The sequence below is a fragment of the Medicago truncatula genome, chromosome 8 (genome assembly GCF_003473485.1).
Source record: "Medicago truncatula cultivar Jemalong A17 chromosome 8, MtrunA17r5.0-ANR, whole genome shotgun sequence".
NCBI classification, from domain to species: domain Eukaryota; kingdom Viridiplantae; phylum Streptophyta; class Magnoliopsida; order Fabales; family Fabaceae; genus Medicago; species Medicago truncatula.
The window spans coordinates 46,994,595-47,018,727 of record NC_053049.1 but is presented as its reverse complement, the minus strand read 5'-3'; the positions used below and the strand labels follow the sequence as shown (position 1 = coordinate 47,018,727).

The 24,133-nt window shown below is 32.1% G+C and overlaps 3 protein-coding genes and 1 pseudogene across 4 annotated transcripts; 1 reads left to right on the top strand and 3 right to left on the bottom strand.

Annotated features, from left to right (window-relative positions):
• Positions 1-368: 368 nt before the first annotated feature.
• Positions 369-4,826, bottom strand: LOC11409610 (vacuolar protein sorting-associated protein 32 homolog 1). Of its 2 annotated transcripts, none has more exons than XM_039829567.1 (7): positions 4,583-4,826; positions 3,907-4,006; positions 3,724-3,809; positions 1,871-1,962; positions 1,583-1,694; positions 1,206-1,401; positions 369-589 (listed from the first exon to the last, which is right to left on the bottom strand). In XM_039829567.1, exons 1-6 carry the CDS (start codon positions 4,664-4,666, stop codon positions 1,210-1,212), a joined length of 666 nt encoding a protein of 221 aa, XP_039685501.1. In that variant the 5' UTR covers positions 4,667-4,826; the 3' UTR covers positions 369-589; positions 1,206-1,209. The 2 variants fall into 2 exon arrangements, with proteins under 2 accessions (XP_039685501.1, XP_039685500.1); XM_039829566.1 differs by having other exon boundaries at positions 371-599; positions 4,583-4,825.
• An 8,006-nt stretch (positions 4,827-12,832) lies between these two features.
• Positions 12,833-12,961, top strand: LOC112417645 (uncharacterized; annotated as a pseudogene).
• Positions 12,962-14,841: 1,880 nt separating this feature from the next.
• On the bottom strand, positions 14,842-18,780 carry LOC11415739 (uncharacterized). The gene is made up of 7 exons (XM_003630615.4): positions 18,609-18,780; positions 18,475-18,536; positions 18,007-18,090; positions 17,710-17,764; positions 17,304-17,439; positions 15,510-15,560; positions 14,842-15,417 (listed from the first exon to the last, which is right to left on the bottom strand). Exons 1-7 carry the CDS (start codon positions 18,703-18,705, stop codon positions 15,318-15,320), a joined length of 585 nt encoding a protein of 194 aa, XP_003630663.1. The 5' UTR covers positions 18,706-18,780; the 3' UTR covers positions 14,842-15,317.
• A 1,982-nt stretch (positions 18,781-20,762) lies between these two features.
• LOC11416725 (60S ribosomal protein L31) lies at positions 20,763-22,205 on the bottom strand. The gene is made up of 3 exons (XM_003630614.4): positions 22,067-22,205; positions 21,857-21,955; positions 20,763-21,207 (listed from the first exon to the last, which is right to left on the bottom strand). Exons 2-3 carry the CDS (start codon positions 21,940-21,942, stop codon positions 20,928-20,930), a joined length of 366 nt encoding a protein of 121 aa, XP_003630662.2. The 5' UTR covers positions 21,943-21,955; positions 22,067-22,205; the 3' UTR covers positions 20,763-20,927.
• Positions 22,206-24,133: the final 1,928 nt, after the last annotated feature.

Here is a 24,133-nt window from a genome sequence, read left to right as displayed (position 1 = left end):
TTGTTTGTAATCACTATTGTTTTTACAATTTTATCTTCTTAAGAAAGAACGTTAGTTTATGTTTTCAATATGTTATTTTTTTTTTTTTTGGTCTTAGATGAAGTGGTAATCCACTGAAAATAAACTCACACACAACTGTGAGATCCCGGGTTCGAACCCGGGTCATGACGTCCGGCCTTGCAATTTCGGCATTTGCCAGTTTTGAAGAAAAATATGTATAATAAATAGGGGCATGTATGTAAAAAAATAATTAATGTAGTTGGAAATAACAAAGGGGTCTTATAAAAAGGGACAATTTTTTTTTTCAAAAGGGTCTTATAATTAGGGACGGAGGGAGTAGATGACAAGGTTTCTGGATGAAAAAAAAATATAACCAAATGCATCAATATACTCTGCAACAGTACATGTATAATGTGTAAAGCACGATAAGATTTCAAAGGGTTGTTTCAAAATTATCATCTATATATACATCACATCATGTCTGTTCAATAATTCCCCAAAAAAATCAAGTGATTGTAAGGTTAGGCAGAATTCTCCAAGTCACCGGTTCCAAATCTTTAGAGGTAACACATGTCATGCACACCAATGCCTGCAAAATTCTGGTTTTAATAAAACACAAGCAAATCTGTTACCAAATGCATAAAATAAGATATTCAGAACTTTATTCTGACAAGCAACTTAAAGCAATTCAATTCAAACTAAGATAGTATAAATTAAATCAATTGTGAAAAGTGATATCAAGCATGAAATTGGTGCAGATACAAACCACTCAACTGCTCCGTTAATTGAAATACTAATCCAACCAAAATAGATTAAGGGTGTGTTTGTTTCAACTTTAAAATTAATGGATTTTGGGCTAAAAGAATCTAGATATTTTTTTAGAGATTTTAAAAATAATCTGAAGCTATTTTTGTTTGCTTACTATCATAAAAATCATTTTTTTAAGATTTGAAACTCTTACAATTGAGTTCCTTGTTTTTAGAAAAAATAGATTTTGAAAAAGCTACTAGAAATAGCTTTTCATTTTGAGGCTAAAAATAAATTTTTTAACAAAATGGATTTTTTTTTTAAATCTGAAACAAACACTACAAAAATAAATAAATTATTTTTTAGTTAAAAAAATAGATTTTCTTTCAAGAAAATCCCAAACAAACGGGCCCTAAGGCAATCATTGAATAAATGGTGTGGTGGATGAGTTATGGAACCTGCTCAAAGTGCCATCTCAGCCTGCAACTTTGCTAATTCATCTTCCTCAGCTGTTGGTTTCACAGACACAGGGTGGGTATGTTGCTGCCCAGCTGGGACATGCACCGGGGCTGCTGGAGTTGTAATTGTAGGTTGAAGAAGCTGTTCTTCCAACTCAGCACCCTCTAGCTCTTCAAGTTCTGCTTCCAATTCATCCTGAAATAAAAAATAAATTCAGTATGTTGCCTGGGTATATTGTATCATATAATACATATGTCAATATTCAATAACGATTCAATCTGAAATAACAAAAAATTTGAATCAATCTTGTAATAAAAAAATCCTCTTCAGCATAGAGTAAATAAATAAAAACAACATTAACAGTTGAGAAGACAACCTCATCATAGTCGGCTGGGCCAATTGGAGCTGACAATGCTTCCTGAACCTGTCTCATCTTCTCTGTCTGTTCAGTGATCTCATCCATGATATTGTCAACATCATCAAGATTGCTGAAAAAAATATAGCAACCGATCAAGAGCAAGAGCATGAAACAATATTAGCTAAAAACATGAAGATATTTGTTCATACAGTATTCTCAGGTTTTAGAACAAGCATGAAAGAGGTAAAACATACAAGTGTACATCAACAATGAAAGAAAGGAAAATTCATAAACATTGCTATGTACAATTCTGTTTGCATGCGCTTCATAGCAAATGCTCCAGTTCTCAACGCATCAACCGTTTCTGTAGTCGCTTGGGCTCCTTCCAACATTATCATCTGCAACATATATTACAAGTATATGATAAAAATAATACTTACAAAAAAATTAATCATGTTGCCCCACTAGCAGTAAAAAATATAAGTAGAAACTAAACTCGATCCGCCAGTCAGACTGGGAAGACTTGTAACCAGTCCTCTAACTGGTCCAATCAATCCTAAAAAACAGGTAATATAATGGGTGAACTAATCACAGCCCATGAACCAGTCAAACTGTGCGGATCAATCATGATTCAAATGATCGAACTGCTCTGTCTTTTGTAGTTTTTCTAGAATCATGTAACAATAGTTGTTCTCAAATAATAACCAAAACTATCCATCTCTTTTAATTTGTCTAAATAGTTGTTTGTCAACCTGTGCGGATCAATCATGATTTAATGGATGGTAAGTTTCACTTCTTTCTTCTACATCTAGTGATTCAAATTCAAAATAAAACTAATGCATGTTAAAAAATCATGCAAATATAATTCATAACATCTGAGTGAACATTTAGTTGCAAGGGGATTTTTCACCTTTTTCTGACATTTTTCTCTTTCTCACACATTTGTGATATCCAACTCATACCGAACAGCAAAATTATAACATTTCTATTTTAATACTTAATCTTAATGATTTTCTCAATCAATAACGATACTAGCATGCATATCTAGATAAATAGAGGAATGTTTCTGGTGTAATTTGTGATACGAAAATCCCTGTCAAGCCTGACGAAATTTTTTACTTCACAACTACATGAACTACAGTGTTGTGTGAGAATGCATAGTGGTAGATAAAGAGCTTGCGCCAATGTAAGCTAACCATTACAGCGCCAAAACCATTACGATGAATGAGTACAAACATAAGACAATATAAGCTTAGGAATAAGAGCATTAAAGATAAAGTTAGAGAAGCATCCATAATAGAGAAAATAGTAAAGTCTCATCTTAAGTGATTGGAAATTTTATTGTGTATGGAGAAGAGCCATAGAAGCACCAAAAGGGGTGCAAAAATCAAATGCAGGATAGTCCAACAATTATAGACAGATAGAAACCGAAGAAAGCTATAGTGAAAACCATTCAGAAAAATTTGGTGATTTATCAATAGAAATGATTTACGATAGGACAATACGGGATTGTTTGATTCATGTAGTTGATCTTACTTAGTAAGAGAAGGCTTTTGTGATTGATGCTGTATTTTACTTAAATACTTGGCACAGATAGAAAACAGGTGCGAGTGTCTCAAGTATGCGGGTCAATTTGTATGAAAATAAGAAGATTAAATCATGACATTAACCATAAATTGTCAATATTAATAAAGCAATAAAGACACTTATAAGTTCTAACATTCACCACCCGCTGCAAATCAGATTGAAATTCGCAGCCTTAAGGCTATGTTTGGATTGATGGAAAATGATGGAAAGTAGTGGAATCAAATAGGTTAAATACTTTGGATTGTTTAAAATAAAGATGAGATGGAATGAAAAAGCGTTACACAGAATGAATTCAATCCCATTTCATCCAAAATCCCACTTTTCCTTGCCCATCAAATAGGGGAGACTGGAGTAAAACAAGTTTTTTCTCCACTCTTTCATTAAAATGAACAGACAATGGTATGGAAAATGGTACCTTATTTCATTCCATTCTACTTAAGTCTATCTTATTCTACTTCATTCCACTCTCCATTAGATATCCAATAATAGCCTAACAGTTTAATAGCTATTTCGGTTTTGAAAATAATAGTTATTAGCGGTTAACTTCTAACTACAAAGTTATGTTCACACACCTGATCATGAATACGCAATTGGAAGTTTCCAAGCTGCTCTACTTGCTGATCATATAGCCTCTTCCTCTTCAAGCACTGTATTGCCGCTGCATGAAAATAATATCATTATCATAATTTAGCAATATATGTAAATGTATTATATGCCACAATAGTATTCTCTATAACATGAATATTGTCACATACCCCTTTTATTCTTCGACCTCGTGAATTCTTTGGCTTTTTCAACTTCCGCTCCAGCCTTTTTAAGTAGCACTGTCTCCTTTTTCTCTAGCATTTCAAGCGTCTACATCATCCAAGAAACAAAACATTCAAAATAAGAATGATTCCCCAAAACAAGTAAACTACTATTAGAAACAACCAATAAAACTTGTAAAACTTAGGTGCATTACTCTGGATACTCTTCCTACGGTGTTTTTACATCTGTGTAAAATTGTACAGTACCTATGGTTTTGTACCAAATTTTAATCCTAAAACTTTTACACGCATTCATCATTACACGATCAAACAAACAATGCTTAAAAAGTTATACAAATAAAATAGTACACAACGTTACAAAACAATGCGTAAGTCAAATTTAATAAATAAGAGAAATGTTAACGAGTGCCCCTTTGGCTAGAGCTCACACAATTTAATTGTGGAGAAGTGGAGTGTCCGGGGTTCGAACCCCGGCTCCTACATATAATATGCAATATCCCTACCAACTGAGTTAAGCTCACGGGGATGCCCCTTTGTCTTAAATAGTAATTTTTTATAAAAACATGTGTATTTAATGCATCGGAAATTGAACATGGCTAAAGAGCGGGGCAATCTTTAACAAGACCCATAAATAAATTACACAGAATTCAGAAATCGGTGTTACCTCGTTTAATTTGGCTATAGTCTCTTGAGCACTGACTTTTGGTTTAGGTTTGCCAAGAAGTCGGGTAAGCAATGTTTTGGACATGGTTACAAGAATCAATCAAAATCGAAGTTCTGAAATCGCAAAAGGTAGCTCTATTTAGGGTTTGCGGATTGAGGTTTACAGAGGAATTTTGGTTCGTGAATGTGGTTTTGTTCCGTTTTATGTGAACCCGTTTTTCAAACCCATTAAAATAAGATTGATGAGTATTTTTTTTTTTAATTTGGTCTTTTTGGTTCATTTATATGTGAATTTTTTAAGTTTCAAATTTATGTTTTATTTTCTTATTTCAATCTTATTAAGATTGATGAGTTTATTTCATGGTTTTATTTTTTGAGATTGATGAGTTTTTTTTTTAATTTGGTTTTTAGGCTCATTTATATTTCAAACTTTAAATGTATGGTCATCATTTATTTTTTCGTAAGAATATTAGATTTGAGACTTAAAAATTCATGTGAAATGGACCAAAAATTCAAAATTGAAATAAAAAAAAAAAATAAATGACCAAATTATTATCTAAAAGTGAAATTTTATCTTCTTTTTTTTGACCTTATCTCTAGCGCTCTCTATTTTGACAATGACGTTATAACCGTCTAAAAAAAGAAAATAAAATCAGATGAGTTGCAATTAAAAGTAAAGAAGAACGACATATTGTTTATAGACACAGACAAAAACCTTATCGGTAACGATAGTTAGAGAGGAACCATTTCTCACGTGGTCCACCTTCTAATAGTTGTTAACCACATGTCAATCACCAGCCAAACCACGTAGGCAACTGACGTCGTCCATATTTTTGGCATATTTCATATTATATAATTTGATACTGTAATTCATTGGTTCATATAATATAATCAGAAACGTGCCGAAAATGTGCAAGAACATGTGCATTGGGGATTTTGCACGTTTCAAATTATGTAATATAAACCAGTCAAATACATATTTTTTTTTTGTGGTCCATATTGCAACAATAGCTACCGTGGTCACAACACATGAAACCTTTTAAAATTGGTGTGTTTGATTCATTTGCAACCTACTCCACGTAACCATTAACACTCAACTAGTAGATATGAATACCAAGCTAGTTGCAGTGTATTGTATGAGGGGAAAACTCAATATGTTTAAGGTCCACATTACGTTAAATTGTCTGGCTTGATGGATCAGCTGAACCAAATTAATGGCTGTCTCAACCACAAAGACACAAGATAGATTGATAGTCTTAAGTATCATCGTCCATCAATCTACTCATATGGGCGTGTTCAGTTCACCCAGATGAAGCTCCAAAACAACGACAAAGTGATAATCATGTTCTCTATATTTGATAATATGGTTGAAAGAGACCGATCGAGTTAGACGCTTTGTTGAATAAATATTTTCATGATGTTTTCAGGAAAATTTGATTAGGTCCAGGACTACAAATATATTATAGATTTTCATGGATAGATCCGATGAAGAACTTAGCTTGTCTTGTCCATTAGTTCATCCGTTGCTAAATTATAAGACGTTTTGGCCATTTAACAGGTATTAAGAAATAAAATTAATCTTGTATAGGAAATAGATATTAGGGTTAAATAATGTTTACCTATCTCATTTCACCAAGTTTTGGTTTACCCTCTATAATTTTTTTTAGATTCCCCAATATCATTTGAAAATTCTTTAATTTTAGACCTTCGACAATCTGAATGTGCAAAAACGATGACACACTAATTTGACTTTTTTAACTCATTTTCAAATATTTTTAATCCAATTGTATTTTCTATTATTACAAAATGTTTTTAAATAACTAAAACAATTTTTTTAATTCACCTGTATTTTCTATTACTACAAAATAATTTTAAGGCTTAATAGGTCATTTGGTCCCCTAATTAATTTCAAGTTTTCATTTTGGTCCCATAACTAATGAAACTCATGTTTGTCTCCGTCAGTCAAATAAATCCTGACAGTTAACTTTAACCCCCCAAAATGTTATGGTGGACCAACCTTAAGTGTGGTCCACCATAGATCCTATTAATTATTTAATCTTAACCCTTTGATCTTTCTTCATCTTCTTCCTCAATCTTGTTCATCATCCTCAACATCACATTCATCAACACCATCATTATCTTCATCATTTTTCGAAAAATTCAGAAACCTCGACCATCATCAGTAAATGGAAAATTCTTTACTCTTTCCATCATCCTTCATCAACAACAACAACATCATCATCACCATTAATTTCTATCAATAACAACCCCAAAAAAACAAACTCAATTGCAGATCAATAACACCAACACAAATTCAGTTTACTAGAGAAACAACCGTAAAGTAAAATTGCAGCAAACAATGCAAACAAAAATAGAATGAAGAAGGATTGAATTCAAAAAACCCTTCTTTCTACTAGTAGGAACCATAATTGCAGAAGCTTTTTAGTATTTCAACAACAACAACAAAAATGAAATCAAATTGGGTAAACGTGAAATTGAATACAAGGATCCCAAATAAAAATTTAAAGATCCCAAATCAGAAATACTAGGAATTCCAAAATTTGGCAACAAAAGAATGAAGAAGGATTGAAATCAAAGAATTTCATAGAAATGAAAAGGTGGGTCTCAATCTAAGCTATCCAGGATCACGAAAATGAGAACGATGGATGAGAAGAAAGTTCCAGATTCAATTGGAAGAAAATAAGGGTTTGTGGGTTCAATCCTGAGTGAGTAACGATGGAGAGAAGAAGAATCATTAACCTCTTTCGTCAACTTCCTTCTGCACCACATCATCATCCAAATGTCGCCGTTTCGGAGAAGAAGAATCAATCCTTTTATAGGTTGTTTATTTTTTTTTTGACTGTTTTTTTTTTTGTTTGGTGTTGATGAAGAAGATGAAGAAAGTGAAAAAATTAGTTGTTGATGGTTCGCTGTTAGATACAACGGCCCTTCGAAATCTAACCGTCCTTTTTTGGAAAAATAGATCAAAGGGTTGAAATTAAATAATTAATAGGATCTATGGTGGACCATTCTTAAGGTTGGTCCACCATACACATTTGGGGTTAAAGTTAACCGTCGGGATTTATTTGACTGACGAAGACAAACGTGAGGGACCAAAACATGAGTTTTATTAGTTATGAGACCAAAATGAAAACTTGAAATTAATTAAGAGACCAAATAACCTATTAAGCCTAATTTTAAATAACTAAAAACTTGAAAATTTTAGATTAAAGTTATCATCTCTTCTAACCAATCATCACAAATCAAAGAAAATTATAATTTATGAAGAAGATATGATTTTATGAGTTGCGTTAAGTGCTAATCGAATTATTTGGTCAGCATTTTTTTTCATTTGTATTTGAAATAATTAAAAGAAGAGATAAATACATTAATGTTTCATCCCCGCGAACTTAGCTCAGTTGGTAGAGATATTGTATATTATATGCAGGGGCCGGGGTCGAACCTCAGACACCCCACTTCTCCACAATTAAATTGTGTGAGTTCCTAACCACCGAGCTACTTGACAAAAAAAAAAAACATTAATGTTTCATTGATATTGTAAATCGATTTATAATTTGAGATTTTTTCTTCTCAAAACGACTTATGACTTGAGAGGGAGGGAATATCTTGTTTGTGTTTAATTATGTTATTGCAATTATCATTGTTTTCTTTTTTTGATCTAGTAGCCTAGTGGAGAAGTGGGGTGTTCGGGTTCGAACCACGGCCCCTGCATAAATTATGCAATGTCCCTACCAATTGAGCTAAGCTCACGGGGACTGCAATTATCATTGTTGACATCTTGGGGACGACGAGGTGCATACTTTTCTGTCTTTTAATTCCATCGTCAATGGCACCAAAAGGTATACATGTTACTTTTTGGTGTGAATCAGATGCACAACTATAGACTAATTTATCGGTTTATCTTATTTTTAAGAAACTAAACTAGTCCATTTAAATTAATATTAAGGAGAATCGAATCTGATACATTTCAAAAGTTCAAATCAACCAATGCTGATAATCCGGTTTAGAATACAACAAAACTCTTACACCCCATTCTGCGTTTGGGTGCCAATAATTTTATTTTTTATTTTGATAGGAGAGTGCCAATAAATGTCATTTGAGTATATAAACTGAAATCTTGGAAGAATATGGAATATTGATTTAAGAGGAAATAAAATTGCAATAATTTCTTGACCAAAAAAAAGAAATTGCAATAACTTACACGATATTTTTCCAATAAGTTCGCAATCGTGGCTTTAATGTTTTTATTTTATTTTTAGAAATGATTTTATTGTTTTACCATAAAGGTGTTAATGAATCAATAACAAAATATGGTAAAATAATAATATATCCTTAAATGAATGAAAGTATTTTTAAAGACAATGAATTGCATTAACATATTTCCATCTTTTCGTCAAAAAAACTTATTTTCATCCTAAATATATTTGTTTTCATTAAATTTGTATATAACTATTAGAGAAAATTACCATTTTAAAAATATCCCAAGATATTATTAATTGTTTCATTTTAAACATGTTAAAAAAAAACGCCAGTTGTTTCTCCTTTTGCTATCTCCATTTTTTTCGTATATTTACAAAACAATCAAAGCACTGTCTGTGTTCTTGAGAATTCTGTGTGTATTGTTCATATGGCTCATTATATCTCATCTCCAAAGTTGTGTTCAAGGTTTGAGTCAAAAAATAAGCTGTCTTCAAGGTGTTACATAGACTACTTATCAGATGATTTATTAGGCCAAATTTTCACCCGTGTGCCATCCAGATCAACCGTTGCATGCAAATGTGTTTCAAAACGTTGGTTGAGTTTGATTTCAAATACTGATTTCATAAAACAATTCACATCTCATCAACATTCTCTTTTCAAATCAATGTTGATATTCGTCACACCCCGTGAACTTATGTTAGCTTTTTGGGATCAATCTCAACATAATCAGTCTCTAGAGATTCCTATCTCTTTCCCTCCGGATATGCTCATCAAAGGTAAAGGCAGCAGCATATGCGGTTGTTCCAACGGCTTATTCTTGTGTTGTAACAACCGGTACACATATGGTAGCGGCTATTATGTTTATGATCCGCTTGTGAAAGGGCGTATCGATATACCTGATCCTTCTCCTCCTTTGACGTGTATCGAAAATTTATACGCCGTGGGATTTGTTTGCAAACCGAAGCAGAAGGTGACCGCTCGTCGTTCAAATAAACACAATTTTCGAGTTGTGATCATCAAGTCCTTTTTAGTAAGGGTGTCCGAGATCAAAGTTGATGTTTTCTCCTCAAAGACAGGGCAATGGAATCACATTGTTATGAAAATTCCGAAGGGCTTCGCTTTTGCTCCTCATTGGCTTCTGAGTTTTTCATACTGTGGAAAGCTGTATTTCATGGGGAGGGCAAACATTTTTGTGTTTGATCCTTATTCAAGAAAAAGGTACACTATTAATTATCCATCGGAAGCCGATGCGATGAATATAGTGAGTTGTGGGTTTCTCGGGATCTCTTGTAGTCGTTTGAGGATAGCTGATATTAGACAACATGATTTGAGAGTTTGGGAACATGTTGAAAAGAATCAGTGGGATTTGTTGCATTGTATTGATATATCTACAAAATTGCCACAAAAGTTTTGTGTTAATTACTACAAGAGGGTTGCAGGGTTTCATCCTTTTGATGGGGACATTGTGTATTTACATTCTTATGCTGAAGGAATTTTTGTTTGCTACTTAGGGACCCGGAAATTTGAGGCTGTTCCTGGTTATGAGAAAGCTGATATAAGTCCTTTTCAACTAGAGATATCAGATTTATTGCTGCCTCAAGAGTCCAGAGCCATCACAATCAACTGAATAGGATTATTATTGGATGAATTCTACATCTGTTTTTTAATTTCATAGTTTATTAGTTTGCTTAGTTTTTTAGGAGGGAAAACAACATGTTTCAAGTTTTGAATAATACAATTGTTCTTTATTGTTGAGTTTTATTTATTAAAAATGATATATGATGATGTAGTTTTCATGTTATAGTCATTTTTTAGATACATATGTTTGAGTTGTGTTGTTGGTTGTCACTCATAGTAGCTATATTTTCCTAGGAGAATTGTCATTTTTGAAATCAACTTTCTACATCAGAAGAGATTGTTTGACGAATAAAAAAGTCATAATCATCTCTTTTGCTCACACACTTACGATTGAAGGCGTGTCTCGATGTCCGACATGTGTTGTGTCCAACACTGACACTTGTGATTACATTGAATTATGTCATTTTCTCAAAATGTTAACGGTGTCGACGTGTCCGTGTTAGTGTCGTGTCCGATCTACGTGTTGTGTATGTGCTTCATAGATAATCATTTATGATTTTCAATGATTTTCTCAAAATTTTAACGGTATCGACGTGTCCATGTTAGTGTCGTGTCCGATCTACCTGTTGTGTATGTGCTTCATAGATAATCATTTATGATTTTAAATGAAAATCAAATACTTTTGGAAAAGTGTTCATTCATTCTCTAATTAAGGTTTTCAATACAATGTTGAAATTTATAGAAGAATTGAAAAAAAAAATCAAAAAGCTGGCTCATCATACATGGAGGAGTACCACGTAAGGGTGGGTTTTCAACTAAGTATTTGTGAGTGGTCTATGAGCTTACTTTTGATATATTGTCAACAAAATACAAATGAAAATCAACTTTATGCTTGACTTTATATGATATATGATTAAAGTTAAAGGTTTGTGGTGATCTCACAATTACAATTTATGGAGTTGATAGTGTAAAAGATCATTACTGTGACACTTTATATAAATCAAGTCAAAGTGTAAATGCTAAAAAGTTCCATATGAAGAAGGAATTGGTGAAAAATGAACTGAAAATTCGAAATAATACATCATCTTTCTAACCAAAGAATTATATAATGAGTTAACTTTAGTTTTTCAAAACACAGTCAAATTTGAGAGTATTGAGTTCCAAGCATTGTTTTGAAAGAGTGAAATAAGGGCAAACTCCAAACTTACATAATTTCATATTAATGACATCTCTCTCCCTTTGTCAAAGGTTTTAACATTTCATTCAAACTAGGCAAAGGTCAAGACTCAAGAGAAACAAACATTCAACTATTTGGAAACACAACAGGAATAATGCAAACTCTTAAATAACGACATCTCATGTGTGGGAAATTTTAGGTTGTACATGTGACGAGCGCTTGTGACCTGCTCTAGTTTAACTCTTACCGAATTCAAATAAATTAGTTTTTAACTCATATACCCTCATTGGAGGAACAAATAGAAGAGTATGAATGCATTGCATTTCCATGTGTGTACACTTCTAGAAGAACTACCTTGTACCTAACAACTTATTTTACACATGAATTATTGTTTGCCTTGTCATGAGGAGAGGTTTGTTACAAGAGAAACTAGAATACTCGAAGCATACCAGTTCCGATGGAGTACAAAAGAAACAGGATGTAACAGAAGACAAGAGCCGCAAATACAGTTTAACAGATCAAAAATAAATCAAAATCAGGTAAGCATTAGCTAAATATTTTACTGTTAGCATAGAATAAAAAGGTGGAAACCTTAAAATATCATTCAAAATAATCCCTCCATTAACTTCTATTACGTGATACCTTAACTAGACATGTCACATTTTATACGTTAATCTAACATCAATGTTTGATCATTGGTGACTAATTTGCCTATGAAATTTAGACCATGAATTTGATTAATGTATCACGTCATAGTCTCTAACAATAAAAACTAGTGGAACGGCTATTTTGACATACACTTCACAATGTTCAGACACTACCAGTAATCGACAATATGCATAAATCAGTCATGCTTGCAAATACATACAGAAGAAACAAACTTTGTAAGCCTTTTTCTGATCAACCAAACTGTATAAGGCTTTTTCAGCCTCAAATATCAGTATTAAAAACTCCACAAAAAAAAAAAAAAAAAAAAAAAAACTGCAGTGCTCCTCCTGCTACATTAATTTACAGAATGACTTAGCATAAGATAGAAATGTGAAAAGGGTTCCCGATTTCTGAATGTTCATATACTTTTTAGTAGTGGATACGGTGTTTAAATATGAGCACAACTACTTTGAGAGAAAACGTATATAGATAAAGGAGGTAGCTGAAGAATGGCCGAATACTGGTAGCTGAAGAATGGCCGAAGAGTGAGTCAAAATTATTGTTTAAGTGTAGTCCCACATCGATAAGTAAAGAAAGCAAGGGAACAGCAAGCCTAAGTTTCAACTCATACCTTTCTCGGCCTTTTGGCTAAGATTAAGTGTAGTATCTATTATGTGGCCCAATGGGTCACACAATATTAAAGTCTCTCGAGTGTCGTCTATGTGTTGCACTATTGCATGGGCTGACGCACCCCACCAATTAAGTTTAATTTTTTTTACTAGCTTTTGAACAGAGCTAGTCCAATTTGTTGTTGCGTATAAATTATGAATATTACTTTTTATTAAATTTTAAATAAAATTGTTTAGATTAAAATAGGCTTATTTGATCCAATGGTCCCTTAAATAATTTTAAGTTTTCATTTTAATCTCATAATGAATAAAACGTACGTTTTAGTCCTTCACTTTTTCCTCCGTTTGTCAAATAAATCCTGACGGTTAACTTTAACCTCAAATGTCTATGGTAGACCAACCTTAAGAGTGGTCTACCATAGATCCTATTAATTTTTTAATATAACCCATTCGATCCTTTTGTATTAAAGTAGGACTGTTAGATCATGCATGTCTATTGTATCTTACTGTGAATCCAAAATTTCTCCATTTCTTCATCTTCTTCCTCACTCTTCTTCATCTTCATCAATCATAATATATTCATCCATTCATTACAACACCCCCAGATTTTTTTTTTTTTGCAACAACAACAACAACATACACTTTATATACAATTTCATTCATTTTCATTATCTAGAAACAAAAATAACACTATTATTTTTCTTGCAAAATCATGGTTTTGGCAATAGACCGTTAGAGTAGAAAGAAAGAAAAAAAAAAAAAAAAACAACTCCCACTCCACTAACAAACACATGCCTACTGGAAAGAGATATGGGGCAGCAGCTAGCAAGGAAATGAAAAACACAAATTCTGCAAACGGCTGAACCAGTACCAATATATACCCAACTTCGATTAATCAAACAAAATCAACAAATCAAAACAAAACAAATGCCAGCTGCAATTTTCCGAAACAGTGAACACAAACGAAATCCGGCGCGGTGGTCGTATTTCCCGGAGCGGTGGTCGCCGGAGCAAAGTCATCCGATCATAGTTTTTCTTTGTGGGTTTTGTAGAGAATATGAAGGAGAGTATGTTTATGGTGGTGGTTTGTCACGAAATAATTTGTGGTGGTCTAAATCTAACAATGGAAGTGACGGTTTGGAGACTAAAAAACTGTCTCCGATCCAAAATTAAATTTCAGAATGAGATAGAGAATGAAGAACGGATGAATATTACATATTTTGTTAGACAAAAGATGGCCGGAAATACCACGGTGGATGGCCGGAAAAAGAGGAGAGCGAGAGTATAGTTTTGTAAAGAGGAAGAAAGAAAAGAAAATGAAAGAAGAGTCATGATGGGGAATATATTTTGTAAAGAGCGGAAGTAATTATGGTTTTTTAATTTTGTTTATGAATGTATGTGAAAATGACATGAATATGTTGAAGAAGAGGGAGGAAGAAGATGAAGAAAGGGAGAAATAATTAGGTGTTGTTGACTCGCGGTAAGATAAAATACACATGCGTAATTCAATGGTCATCCTTTTAAAACACAGATCAAACGGTTTAAATTACAAAATTTAATAAGGTCTACGGTGGACCACTCTTAAGATTGGTCCACAATAGACATCTTTTGGGGTTAAACTTAACAGTCAGGATTCATTCGGCAAACAGACGAAAAAGTAAGGGACTAAAACGTACGTTTTATTAATTGTGGGACCAAAATGAAAACTTGAAATTATTTAGGAAACCATTGGATCAAATAAGCCATTAAAATATTAGGTATAGTTAATAAACTATATTCAACATTATATTGAACTGAAATTTTCAAAATTTAAAAACTTATTATCAAGAATCTAAAAAATATATTTTCCTTCATAATCCCTAAATTTTTCATACGATTATAAAAGGTATATAAACACAGCATATTTTTTAAGATAATTGTACAAATTTTGAAATAGAAAAAACAAAGAAAATATAATAATTCTATTTATTTTATAGATTGATAAAGTGACAATTAACAGTTGAAAACTTAAACACAAATGAGAAATACCGAGTTCGAATCCAGATTACAACGTCCAACTTAACAATTTCAACATTTGCCAACTAGGATTTGTAGACTAATAATTCTATTTCTATTTCAGGTGTTACGATACATAAGTGCGACCTTTTTATTGGACAACATCTTTTTTATATTTTTAAAATAAATTAAAGGAAAAATAAATTAAAATAAGAACCAAATCCTATTTTTTACCACCTAAAGAACCAATACTATTTATTCAAAAAAAAAAACTCAACTATTTCGATATACAGGATCCAAAATTGTTACTAGTTCGTTCTCCCAAAAACAATGCCATTTCCATTGGATTGAATCAACCCAAGTATGTTATAACTCATGCCATCTCTGTTTTGTGCTGGTGGCTGATAAATAAATGGAATATACATTTCAGTTTATCTTATCATTCTGCTCCAAACTGCTTCTCATGTTTATTCTTAATCACCCCAATTCTAGCTTGCTTTGTAGGCATACATGTATCCATGAAGCTTTTTTATCTCTTCTGATGACTCAGTTAGTAAGTGATCCACGTAGAGACAGATTGTAGACGCACTGAATCAGGATAACCGAGCAATGCACCTATTATTTAGTTACTGCTTTCAAAACAAAAAACAGACAGACCCGGAAATAGAATTGTGGCTTACCTAAGAGGACCAAATGGCAGCCAGATAACATCCCAATGGAACTTCGGCAACCTACCAAAAAAGATTGTTATTATCACACAGTGAAAGATGAGAAGCACCTGAAACAGAGCATGCAACCAGCAGAAAACACAATTGAAGAGGGTGCTGAAAGAGCACTACAATAGGGAAAACAATCATTTTGTACTTTATTCGATTTTTACTGGAGTAGAATTGGTACACTCTTCTTTTATATACATTTCAATTTTATTTGTGCCCAATTGCAGACCCTTTTGATTCATGCAGCTAGAAAATCCAAACTGAATGCAACTAACAGCCAAATGGTGCAATAATTTCCTGCTATGAATTAAGTTCAACTAAACTTGATCAATATTTTTTGTATTCCTCTATCTCTTACCAGTGAACTATGAGTCTTCTCCAAACACATCCAAACTACTTAAAATAAGACATCACTATATTTCCAACAATGATAGCTACTGTAACTTTTTCTCTAATGATTTTATTCCTAATCTTGTCTTGTGCAACCAAATAATCTCATGTAGCCTTTTTATCATCCAATATTCAAATCTTCACGTGAACCATAAGATAAGTGACATATCATCCAATAAAAATGACATTTTTAATTAAAGATAAGTAACATATCAAAATTATAAGTTGATATATCATATACGAGCTTCTAAATAATTGAAGTTTTAAGTCATAAATGAAATGATAAAAGAAAAATGGCAAACTATATCAAATTGACAAAAAAGTGTGCTCGAGTAAACAGAGTTTCAGTAATGATTCATTAGAATGAATTAGCATTCATCATAGTTATTACTTATGAGTGAATCGAGATTTAATGAGATATATGTCAAAAATAGACATACACTAGGGATCCTTATCAAGATATGACTTGCATGTATATAAGATACTGATAACTAAAGCAAAATTTATTGAGCAATACTTTTCTATCAGTAGTATTGTTCTATTTCAACCATCTTGCTTTAATCCTATGGTTAACAACACACCCATTGATCTCGTTGTAGTTAGTACGATTAGCCCATGTTACTTAAAACATCAAACTTGTGATGTTGTATGCTCTTCAAGTTTCACCTCTAAGTTGATATTTGCTGCCAAGATGGGGTAAATACATTCAAAAACTCCCACATTGAAGCAAGAGAAAAGGTATTTATCATAATGATTTAAGTCATATATGGGAAATATGACTTCTATCTAAGGATAAAAAGATAGATTAAAATTAAAAAGTTGTATTGTATGAGTATCCAATAGATGAGTAGTGAGCAAGAAGAAAAATTGAAGAGCAGATCATGCCTAGCAAATATTTATAGTTTTTGGTGCAACATGTACCACATACAACTCGCATTGTAATTTTCCTTCCTGCATATAAGTTATATTGGATAGCAGTCATAATTCCCCCCTATGATTTCTACTAATTTGATAAATACTTTTCACTTGCATCTATATGGAGTTACACTATCCTCGTGAAAAGGTCACTCTTGTTAAACTTGCATTTTATACTCTATTTTATTTCTACTTTGGCAAAAGTCAAGTGCGTCCAAAGTTTGTCACTACCTCCACAACTTTCCATTTATTTTTCTCCCCATTCTCTAACTAAGGCTATATAATCCACAAAGCATATATCATGACACATGTTTAATATATTCAATAAGAACATCTAGAACAAATATGAAATGAATACAACTCATATCATAAGTTTATAACTGGTTTACCAATATATTGAATTCATAAGGAGTATATAAATTGCTTTTGTTGATGCTTATTTAAGAACTTTACCTGGACATGTAATATAACCAGAAGATTGCCAGAACAATGTCAGTATACCATGAGTACCAGATCCATCTCCTGTGATGCATTGACTCATGAAGAAGTCCTTTGATGGCAAATGAAAATGCTAAAATAGCCACGAAATCTGTAAAAGTCATACAGTTAAAAAAGTTTACAGTAATAGTCCTGAAAATTTGAAAAGTGAATAGCATATCATATTTCATCCACAATCGCAAATTAGTACAAGACTACAAGCATAGAAGGAAGTCAAAGGGTGCAAACTCAATATAAAGGGTCTAAAATCCGCAGTTATATAGTTAAAGGACAATACAATAAGAATCAAAGAAACAGGCCATGATATAACATAGGAAGCTGAAACATATGTACAAGATCCTCAATAAAAAGAGAAGTGAACCTGCAGATATAATCATCCATGAGTCGATCTCCTCCATGAAGTAAGCATGATACCGCTGTGCATCAAAAAACAAAGAAAGGCAGCAACAAAATTGGGTCAAGAAATAACCATTAAATTCAGAAAAAGATAAAACAAAATTTCTGTCCACTTCTAGAGTGAAAAAGAATATGTATGCATAGCATTTCCACACGTGTCCACTTCTAGAGGGACATGATCACAGAAGAACTACAAAAAAACTTATCTTGCATATGAATTATTGTTTCGTAGTCGAAAGAAACTAGGGTACTTGAAGCATACCAGTTCCCATGGAGATGAAACTTGGTGGAAGATGGAGTACAAGAGAAACAGGATGTAACACGAGACTAGAGCCGCAAATACAGTCTAACAAATCAAAAACAAAAATTAGGTTAGCATGAGCTCAATATTTTATTGATGAGTGAATACGTAGATTGATCCTCGAACTCATAAGCATCGGTCGAAATAGCCTATCTTATATGAGAATTGGCAGAAAAATCCCTTGAAAATGTAGAATATAATTCAAAATGATCCCTCCATTAACTTCTACCTATAAAGGCTATGATGTGACACCTTACAATTTCAGGAAGGTATTTGCCGATTCGCCAAAATAAGAACTATTTTGACGGATACTTACAATTTCAAGCATCGATTTGCTTATTCACTCTTTATAGATTTCAATCAATTTGTGTAAAAAGGAAAGAAAAAAAAAATGTAATATTGCATCGAAATTGAAATTTGTAAATGTACCCTCCAAAAGCGACTTTGGTGAGCTTGATTTGTTTCTAAAGAACGAACCAACTCTTCTTGCTCTGTACATCAAAATCAAAACCAGCGTTAAAAAAGGAATAACAATTTACAACAGAAGAAAAAAAGAAGAAGACCTTTGGAATCGAGGGGGCGAGAGTCATCGTCGTGAACAGGAAGAGAGTATTTGTGATCTTCTGAATTTCTACGAAACTTTCTCGCAAGCTTTTTCATTTTCGAACTTCTTTACTTTCCCTCAACACTTCCACAATGATGGAAATTCTTCTTTTCTCTAAGGATTCCCCTATTTTTACATGTAATTCTCCCTCTTATCGATTTAGCAAAAAAAAAAAAAAAAAAAAAAAAAAAAATTGTTTTAAAATAGATGTGATTTTCAGTTTTCAATACAATAAGAATTTTTTCTTTTTATACCATTCAATTTATTTTGAAACGGAGGAAGTATATTTTTGGTTTTGTAAAAAATGCTTCGGTTCCATACAAATATTCAAACGGCTTAATTGCACTTTTGGACCCCTATCTTTTCAAAAGTTGCGGTTACAGCCCCTTAATTAATTTAAATACAAAATAACCCCCTATATTTTGATTCTTTGGCAGTTTTGGACCCCCAGTCCATTAGTGAGGTGCCACGTGGGGGTTCAAAACTGCCAAAGAATCAAAACATAGGGGGCTGTTTTGTATTTAAATTAATTAAGGGGTCCTAACCGCAACTTTTGAAAAGATAGAGATCTAAAAGTGCAATTAAGCCTATTCAAACTTTTCAGTATAATCTAATACAAATTTTCTTGAACTTTTACAACACCACTTCTAATTTATACTTTTAATCCACTTATGACGCTAGAGATACATCTGTACCTCATTTGCTTCAAATAATATTAATAAAAATAAGTTACAATTTTGTTTGTCAAAAAATAATAAGATTTTATAATAATTTTAGTATTTTTCAACATAATTTTATGGATTGTATGGATATTCATCCGTTAAAAAGATGATCATTGATAAATTATATGGATTTTATGTTTAATGGAAAAAAATTGACTGAGCTTGGATAAAGAACATGAATGAATAATTTTTTTTTATCCATGAATTATAATCCAATCTAAACATACCCAACCCATCCATTTTGTCATCCTTGCTTTTTAGTTGAATTTAGAAGACATGCATTCAAACTTGTACAAAAAAATGCTGTAAAACAATTTTAGACTTTCATCCGATAAAAATATAATATTTTACCACATCAATCCATTTATTCAGTGTATTTTAAAACTAATACATGAAGTAAAAAAAAAAAATTAGTAATTTATCGCTGGATGACAGTGAAAAACTAATTTACATTGACAATATGTTTCAAACAAACTCCTTTTATTTTAACAAATTACTTATGATGTAAAATAAATCAGTTTAAAAGAGATGCACCGTAAATAACACAAACATTGCATGTGTCGATAAGAATCTAAAATTCATTAATTCTAACATGCATTAAATAACATGTTGTCATACTATTACTGAACTAAAAAAACATGACTTGTCATACAAATATTATAGTTCCTTCAAAAAAAAAATACAAATATTATAGTAATTTTTTACACTAACAAGTAACAACAACATATATCAATTAAATTCTTTAAAATAATTTGTTGAACTGATTTAAAAACATCAACTCTTACAATATATGAAAACTTGTTTAATACGATTGTTGATATGTTGCCAAAAACTTTATTAGAAAGACGGCGTGTATCAATTAAGCTCAAATACCCAAACTCCTGTTTCCATGGAACGGACAACCGTACTCTACACATCCCCACGTAAGAAAACGGGATGGTTGAGTATGTAATGAAAACAGAGTTTCTGAAAGTTGTGCTGTGCTGGAACAACACTAATTGCCGATTGAAGGACAACCACAAGATTTAGAAGCTTATGTACATCGACAGGTTTTGTGTCTGGTTGTTATAATGGGAGCTTATTAAAATATGACATATGCAACTTATGAAATTGCGATAAGATTAAAATAAGCCAATCAAAACAGGGCTGAGACAAGTATCTATATACTGCAGTTGGATACCAATCTGGATTTAACAAGACTGATGATGCTGCTACTGCTACCTATCGTACTTGTAAGTATTATAATTGATAATCATAATACAAATCCTGAACCCTAATTATATATTTGTTCATTTGTTCAGAACAGGTCTCATTTCCAATCTTTTTACCAAGATTTTACTCTGTATACCACTTGTAATGAACTGTTATCATTTTCAAAACAGCCAAGCACAGAAAAGAAAAGAGAGTAAAAATCATTGCTGATGTTTAATCTTTCTAAGACAAGCAAACAGAACGCAAACAAAACAGAGAAAGGAATTTAAAATTGTCATACAAAATATTCTCCACGTCTCAGACAAAATTAAATATAAAAACCAGATTAACAAAGCTAAAAGACATCAATCCTCATCATCAATAACCTTTGTGCCCAAGCCTTTTAGCTCTTCCTTGGGGATTTCAACAACAGTAACAAGTGAGTAGAGCTCTTCCTTAGCATCCTCATCATCGTTCCTCTTGCGGGCAATGCGTACCCTAACCCTCCTTGGGACACTTCTGATCCCCTGGCTCCAAATAGCCTTGTTCAACTTAACGTCCACTCTGACATCATTAGTTCCCATAGCCTTTTGGGCAAACTTCCTGATCTCCTTTATTGCTTTAGGAGCTTTCTTCTTAAATGTGCTGTTTTGCATAATAACACAGAAAAAATGATTATTAGAATTTGAGTTAAAACAAAAAAACAATGCGCGAACCAGATATCAGCTTAAACTTTCTCCATAGAAATGTCATTTCACACAGATAAACCACAAAAACCGAGACAAATGCAAATGTAGTAGTAAATATGTAAAATAATCCATCCAAGCAAAATAAAACCTACATTACATTGAGTTGCAAAAGGGGGATATGTATCTAAATGCCATGTGTAAGTGCGGCTGAAACATCTTCACCACCATCATTACAATGTTACATCAAAGTGCTGTCTCACAAATCTATATTTCCTCCTCACAGTTATCAGAATGTTGTGTAAATCACAGTGTATTGTTAAATAACATCTATGGCAGCACTGGACAGCTAGAGCAGAGCAAACCTCGACTGTCTGCGATGCGATATGCTATTTGATGTAAAAACGTGTGAAATTGAAACTATCGCAAGGAAATAGCACGGTTGACAACATTAATATCAGAGTCACTTAACATTCATACAGGTTAATTACAATATAACTAAGGTATCGTACTCAAAGTTTTCATATCTGATCGGAAATAAACATAATTATTTGGCTAAATAGAGTTTACACATAGAAAACAAAAATGAAAAACGGAGAGAGAATTACCAGCCATGGAGGCGTTTGTGGAGGTTGATGGTGTACTCTCTGGTTACAACCTCTTCCTTCCTACCGGCGCCGGTCTTCTCCACCATTTTCACTTGTGACCTATATTATAAACAAACACACGAAACGATTTACCATTGTCATAAATTATTTATGATTCGGGATAAACAAAAAGGAAAGATAGTTAACGAAGGAGAGGTGAACGGAACTTACGATCTGGAATATACAGCGGCGGAACTCAAAAGAGCTAGCGAACGAACGAGGTCAGAATGAAGACACAAAATCAGCTTAAATATAAAACCCTAATGTCTGATGGGCCTCATAGCCGGGTTCCACTCAATCAACCATTGTTCTCTAAATAATAATTGTATTTTTTATTACGGTAATAATAATTTTATTTACTGGTTGATTTGTTTTTTTTTTTTTAGACACTTCAGTTCCTAGAGGAAAAGACATTAGTAATTACAAAGAAATTGTCATCAAAATATTAAGATCAATAAAACAAGTTTCTATCGGTCGTTAAGAGCATCACATTTCATATGTTGGGGTTCGGGTTCGAATCCTGTGTAAATTTTAAGTCAATAGACTATTTGACAAAAAAAAATCTATATAAAGTATAAATATATTAAAAGGTAGTTTTCTAATGTAATAGTTTCATTGGATGAAGAAAATTAAAGGAGATAGACAATTATTATTAAAACTAGCAAAAAGACGGGCACGTAAGTGCCCGTATTTCTGTTTTTTTTATTCCGTTAACGTTTGAAAATTATGAACGAATTTTTTTTATGTAATTTTGATTTTGATTAAAAGTAAAAGTATAAATGTCTTTTACTTTCAAATTATAACAAATCAAACTAACAATTACTATCTATTTCAATGATACAAACAATATAACAAAAAATATAATTTATATTCTTAGTTTTTTAACGACACCAAGAATAATTTTTATTATAGAAAAAGTTTTTTAAGAGGGAGAAAAACTGGTCATATATACTCATATTGTGTTGGTTACACTTTTATTTTAATATTTGAATTTACTCTTATTTATTTGTTATATGTGTTATTTATAGTAGAAATTGAAAATAATTTAGGAAGAAAAAAGTCAGCTTAAATGAGTCAAAACATATTGTTTTATATTATTTTAAATTAATATAAAACATATGTTATGTGACAAAACAACTCTTATTTATTAACTAGGTAAGAGATTAGACCCACAAATTGATTTTTAGTTAAAAATGTATTCGCATTTAGTATTTGACAAATCTCAAATATGATTATCTTTCATGCGTGAAGCCTATAAAAAAAAATCATTTATCAAATAGTAATAAAATTAACAACAACAAAACAAACTTAATCCTTCAAAAAAAACAAAAGTAAATTACCCTCCCTCTCCTTAAAGATGTTTGAATTACACTCTCTTCCCTTGAAAAGTAAAATGTATACTCCCTTCTTTTATAAGATGCTTGAATTGCAACCCCCTCCCTTAATGATTAAATATGCACTACACTTTAATCTATTTTAACATAAATAAATATTTTTATGATATATATTAATTTTGAACCAACATTTAAGAAAAATTAATTCATTTCTTTATAATTTAAACGTCAATGGTGATTAAATTCAAATATTTTGCTATTGATTTTATAATTTAGAGTATAAAATTAACTTTTAAATAACCATGCTTTATTGTCTTTAGTAGTTTTTTACATATTTTAATTTTATTTTGGATCGTTTCATATTTTATAATAGGGTTTACAACTACATGTTAAAAAAATTGTGAATAAAATATAGTGAAATATATGTATTTGATTTTTTATTATATTAAAATAGACATGAAATACTATTTTTTTTCCTAAGTGCGTTAGATTATTATTTTTTTGCTAGATTTTTAGAAATAAAAAAAAAATATTGAGGGAGTAAAGTGTAGATTTTAACATAAGAGGGGAGGGGAGTGTAATTTACAAAAAAATAAAATAAAATAAAAAATAACAAACTTAACATCATAGGATGTTGAGGGAAATTCAGGAAGAAAAGGAACAAGCTCTTTAGACCATCTCCAATGGTATGTTTAATGGGCCATTCAACTCCTTCTTTGTCTCCAATGGTTTGTTTAATGTGTGTTGAATGGGGGAATAGAAGAGAGAGAAGATGAATACATTCAACATCAATTAATCCTGCTATGGATGCCATGTGGCGCAAGCAAATTGGCCCAAAATGGGCGCGTGTATCACACGCGCCGACAAGGCGCGTGAACGGTCAGAGATGCGGAGAGAGAAACGG

Bases quoted from the DNA above. Each gene is read 5' to 3' on its own strand.
- LOC11409610 (XM_039829567.1), bottom strand. From the start codon at position 4,666: ATGTCCAAAACATTGCTTACCCGACTTCTTGGCAAACCTAAACCAAAA. The intron at 4,007-4,582 runs GTAACACCGATT...TGGATGATGTAG, and splicing joins CTATAGCCAAATTAAACGAG to ACGCTTGAAATGCTAGAGAA. The intron at 1,695-1,870 runs GTACATAGCAAT...TATTTTTTTCAG, and splicing joins AAGCGCATGCAAACAGAATT to CAATCTTGATGATGTTGACA.
- LOC11415739 (XM_003630615.4), bottom strand. From the start codon at position 18,705: ATGAAAAAGCTTGCGAGAAAGTTTCGTAGAAATTCAGAAGATCACAAA. The intron at 18,537-18,608 runs GTCTTCTTCTTT...TTTGATGTACAG, and splicing joins TCGCCCCCTCGATTCCAAAG to AGCAAGAAGAGTTGGTTCGT. The intron at 15,561-17,303 runs GTAAAGTTCTTA...CTTTTTTGGTAG, and splicing joins TGGTTATATTACATGTCCAG to GTTGCCGAAGTTCCATTGGG.
- LOC11416725 (XM_003630614.4), bottom strand. From the start codon at position 21,942: ATGGTGGAGAAGACCGGCGCCGGTAGGAAGGAAGAGGTTGTAACCAGA. The intron at 21,208-21,856 runs GTAATTCTCTCT...TATGCAAAACAG, and splicing joins CACAAACGCCTCCATGGCTG to CACATTTAAGAAGAAAGCTC.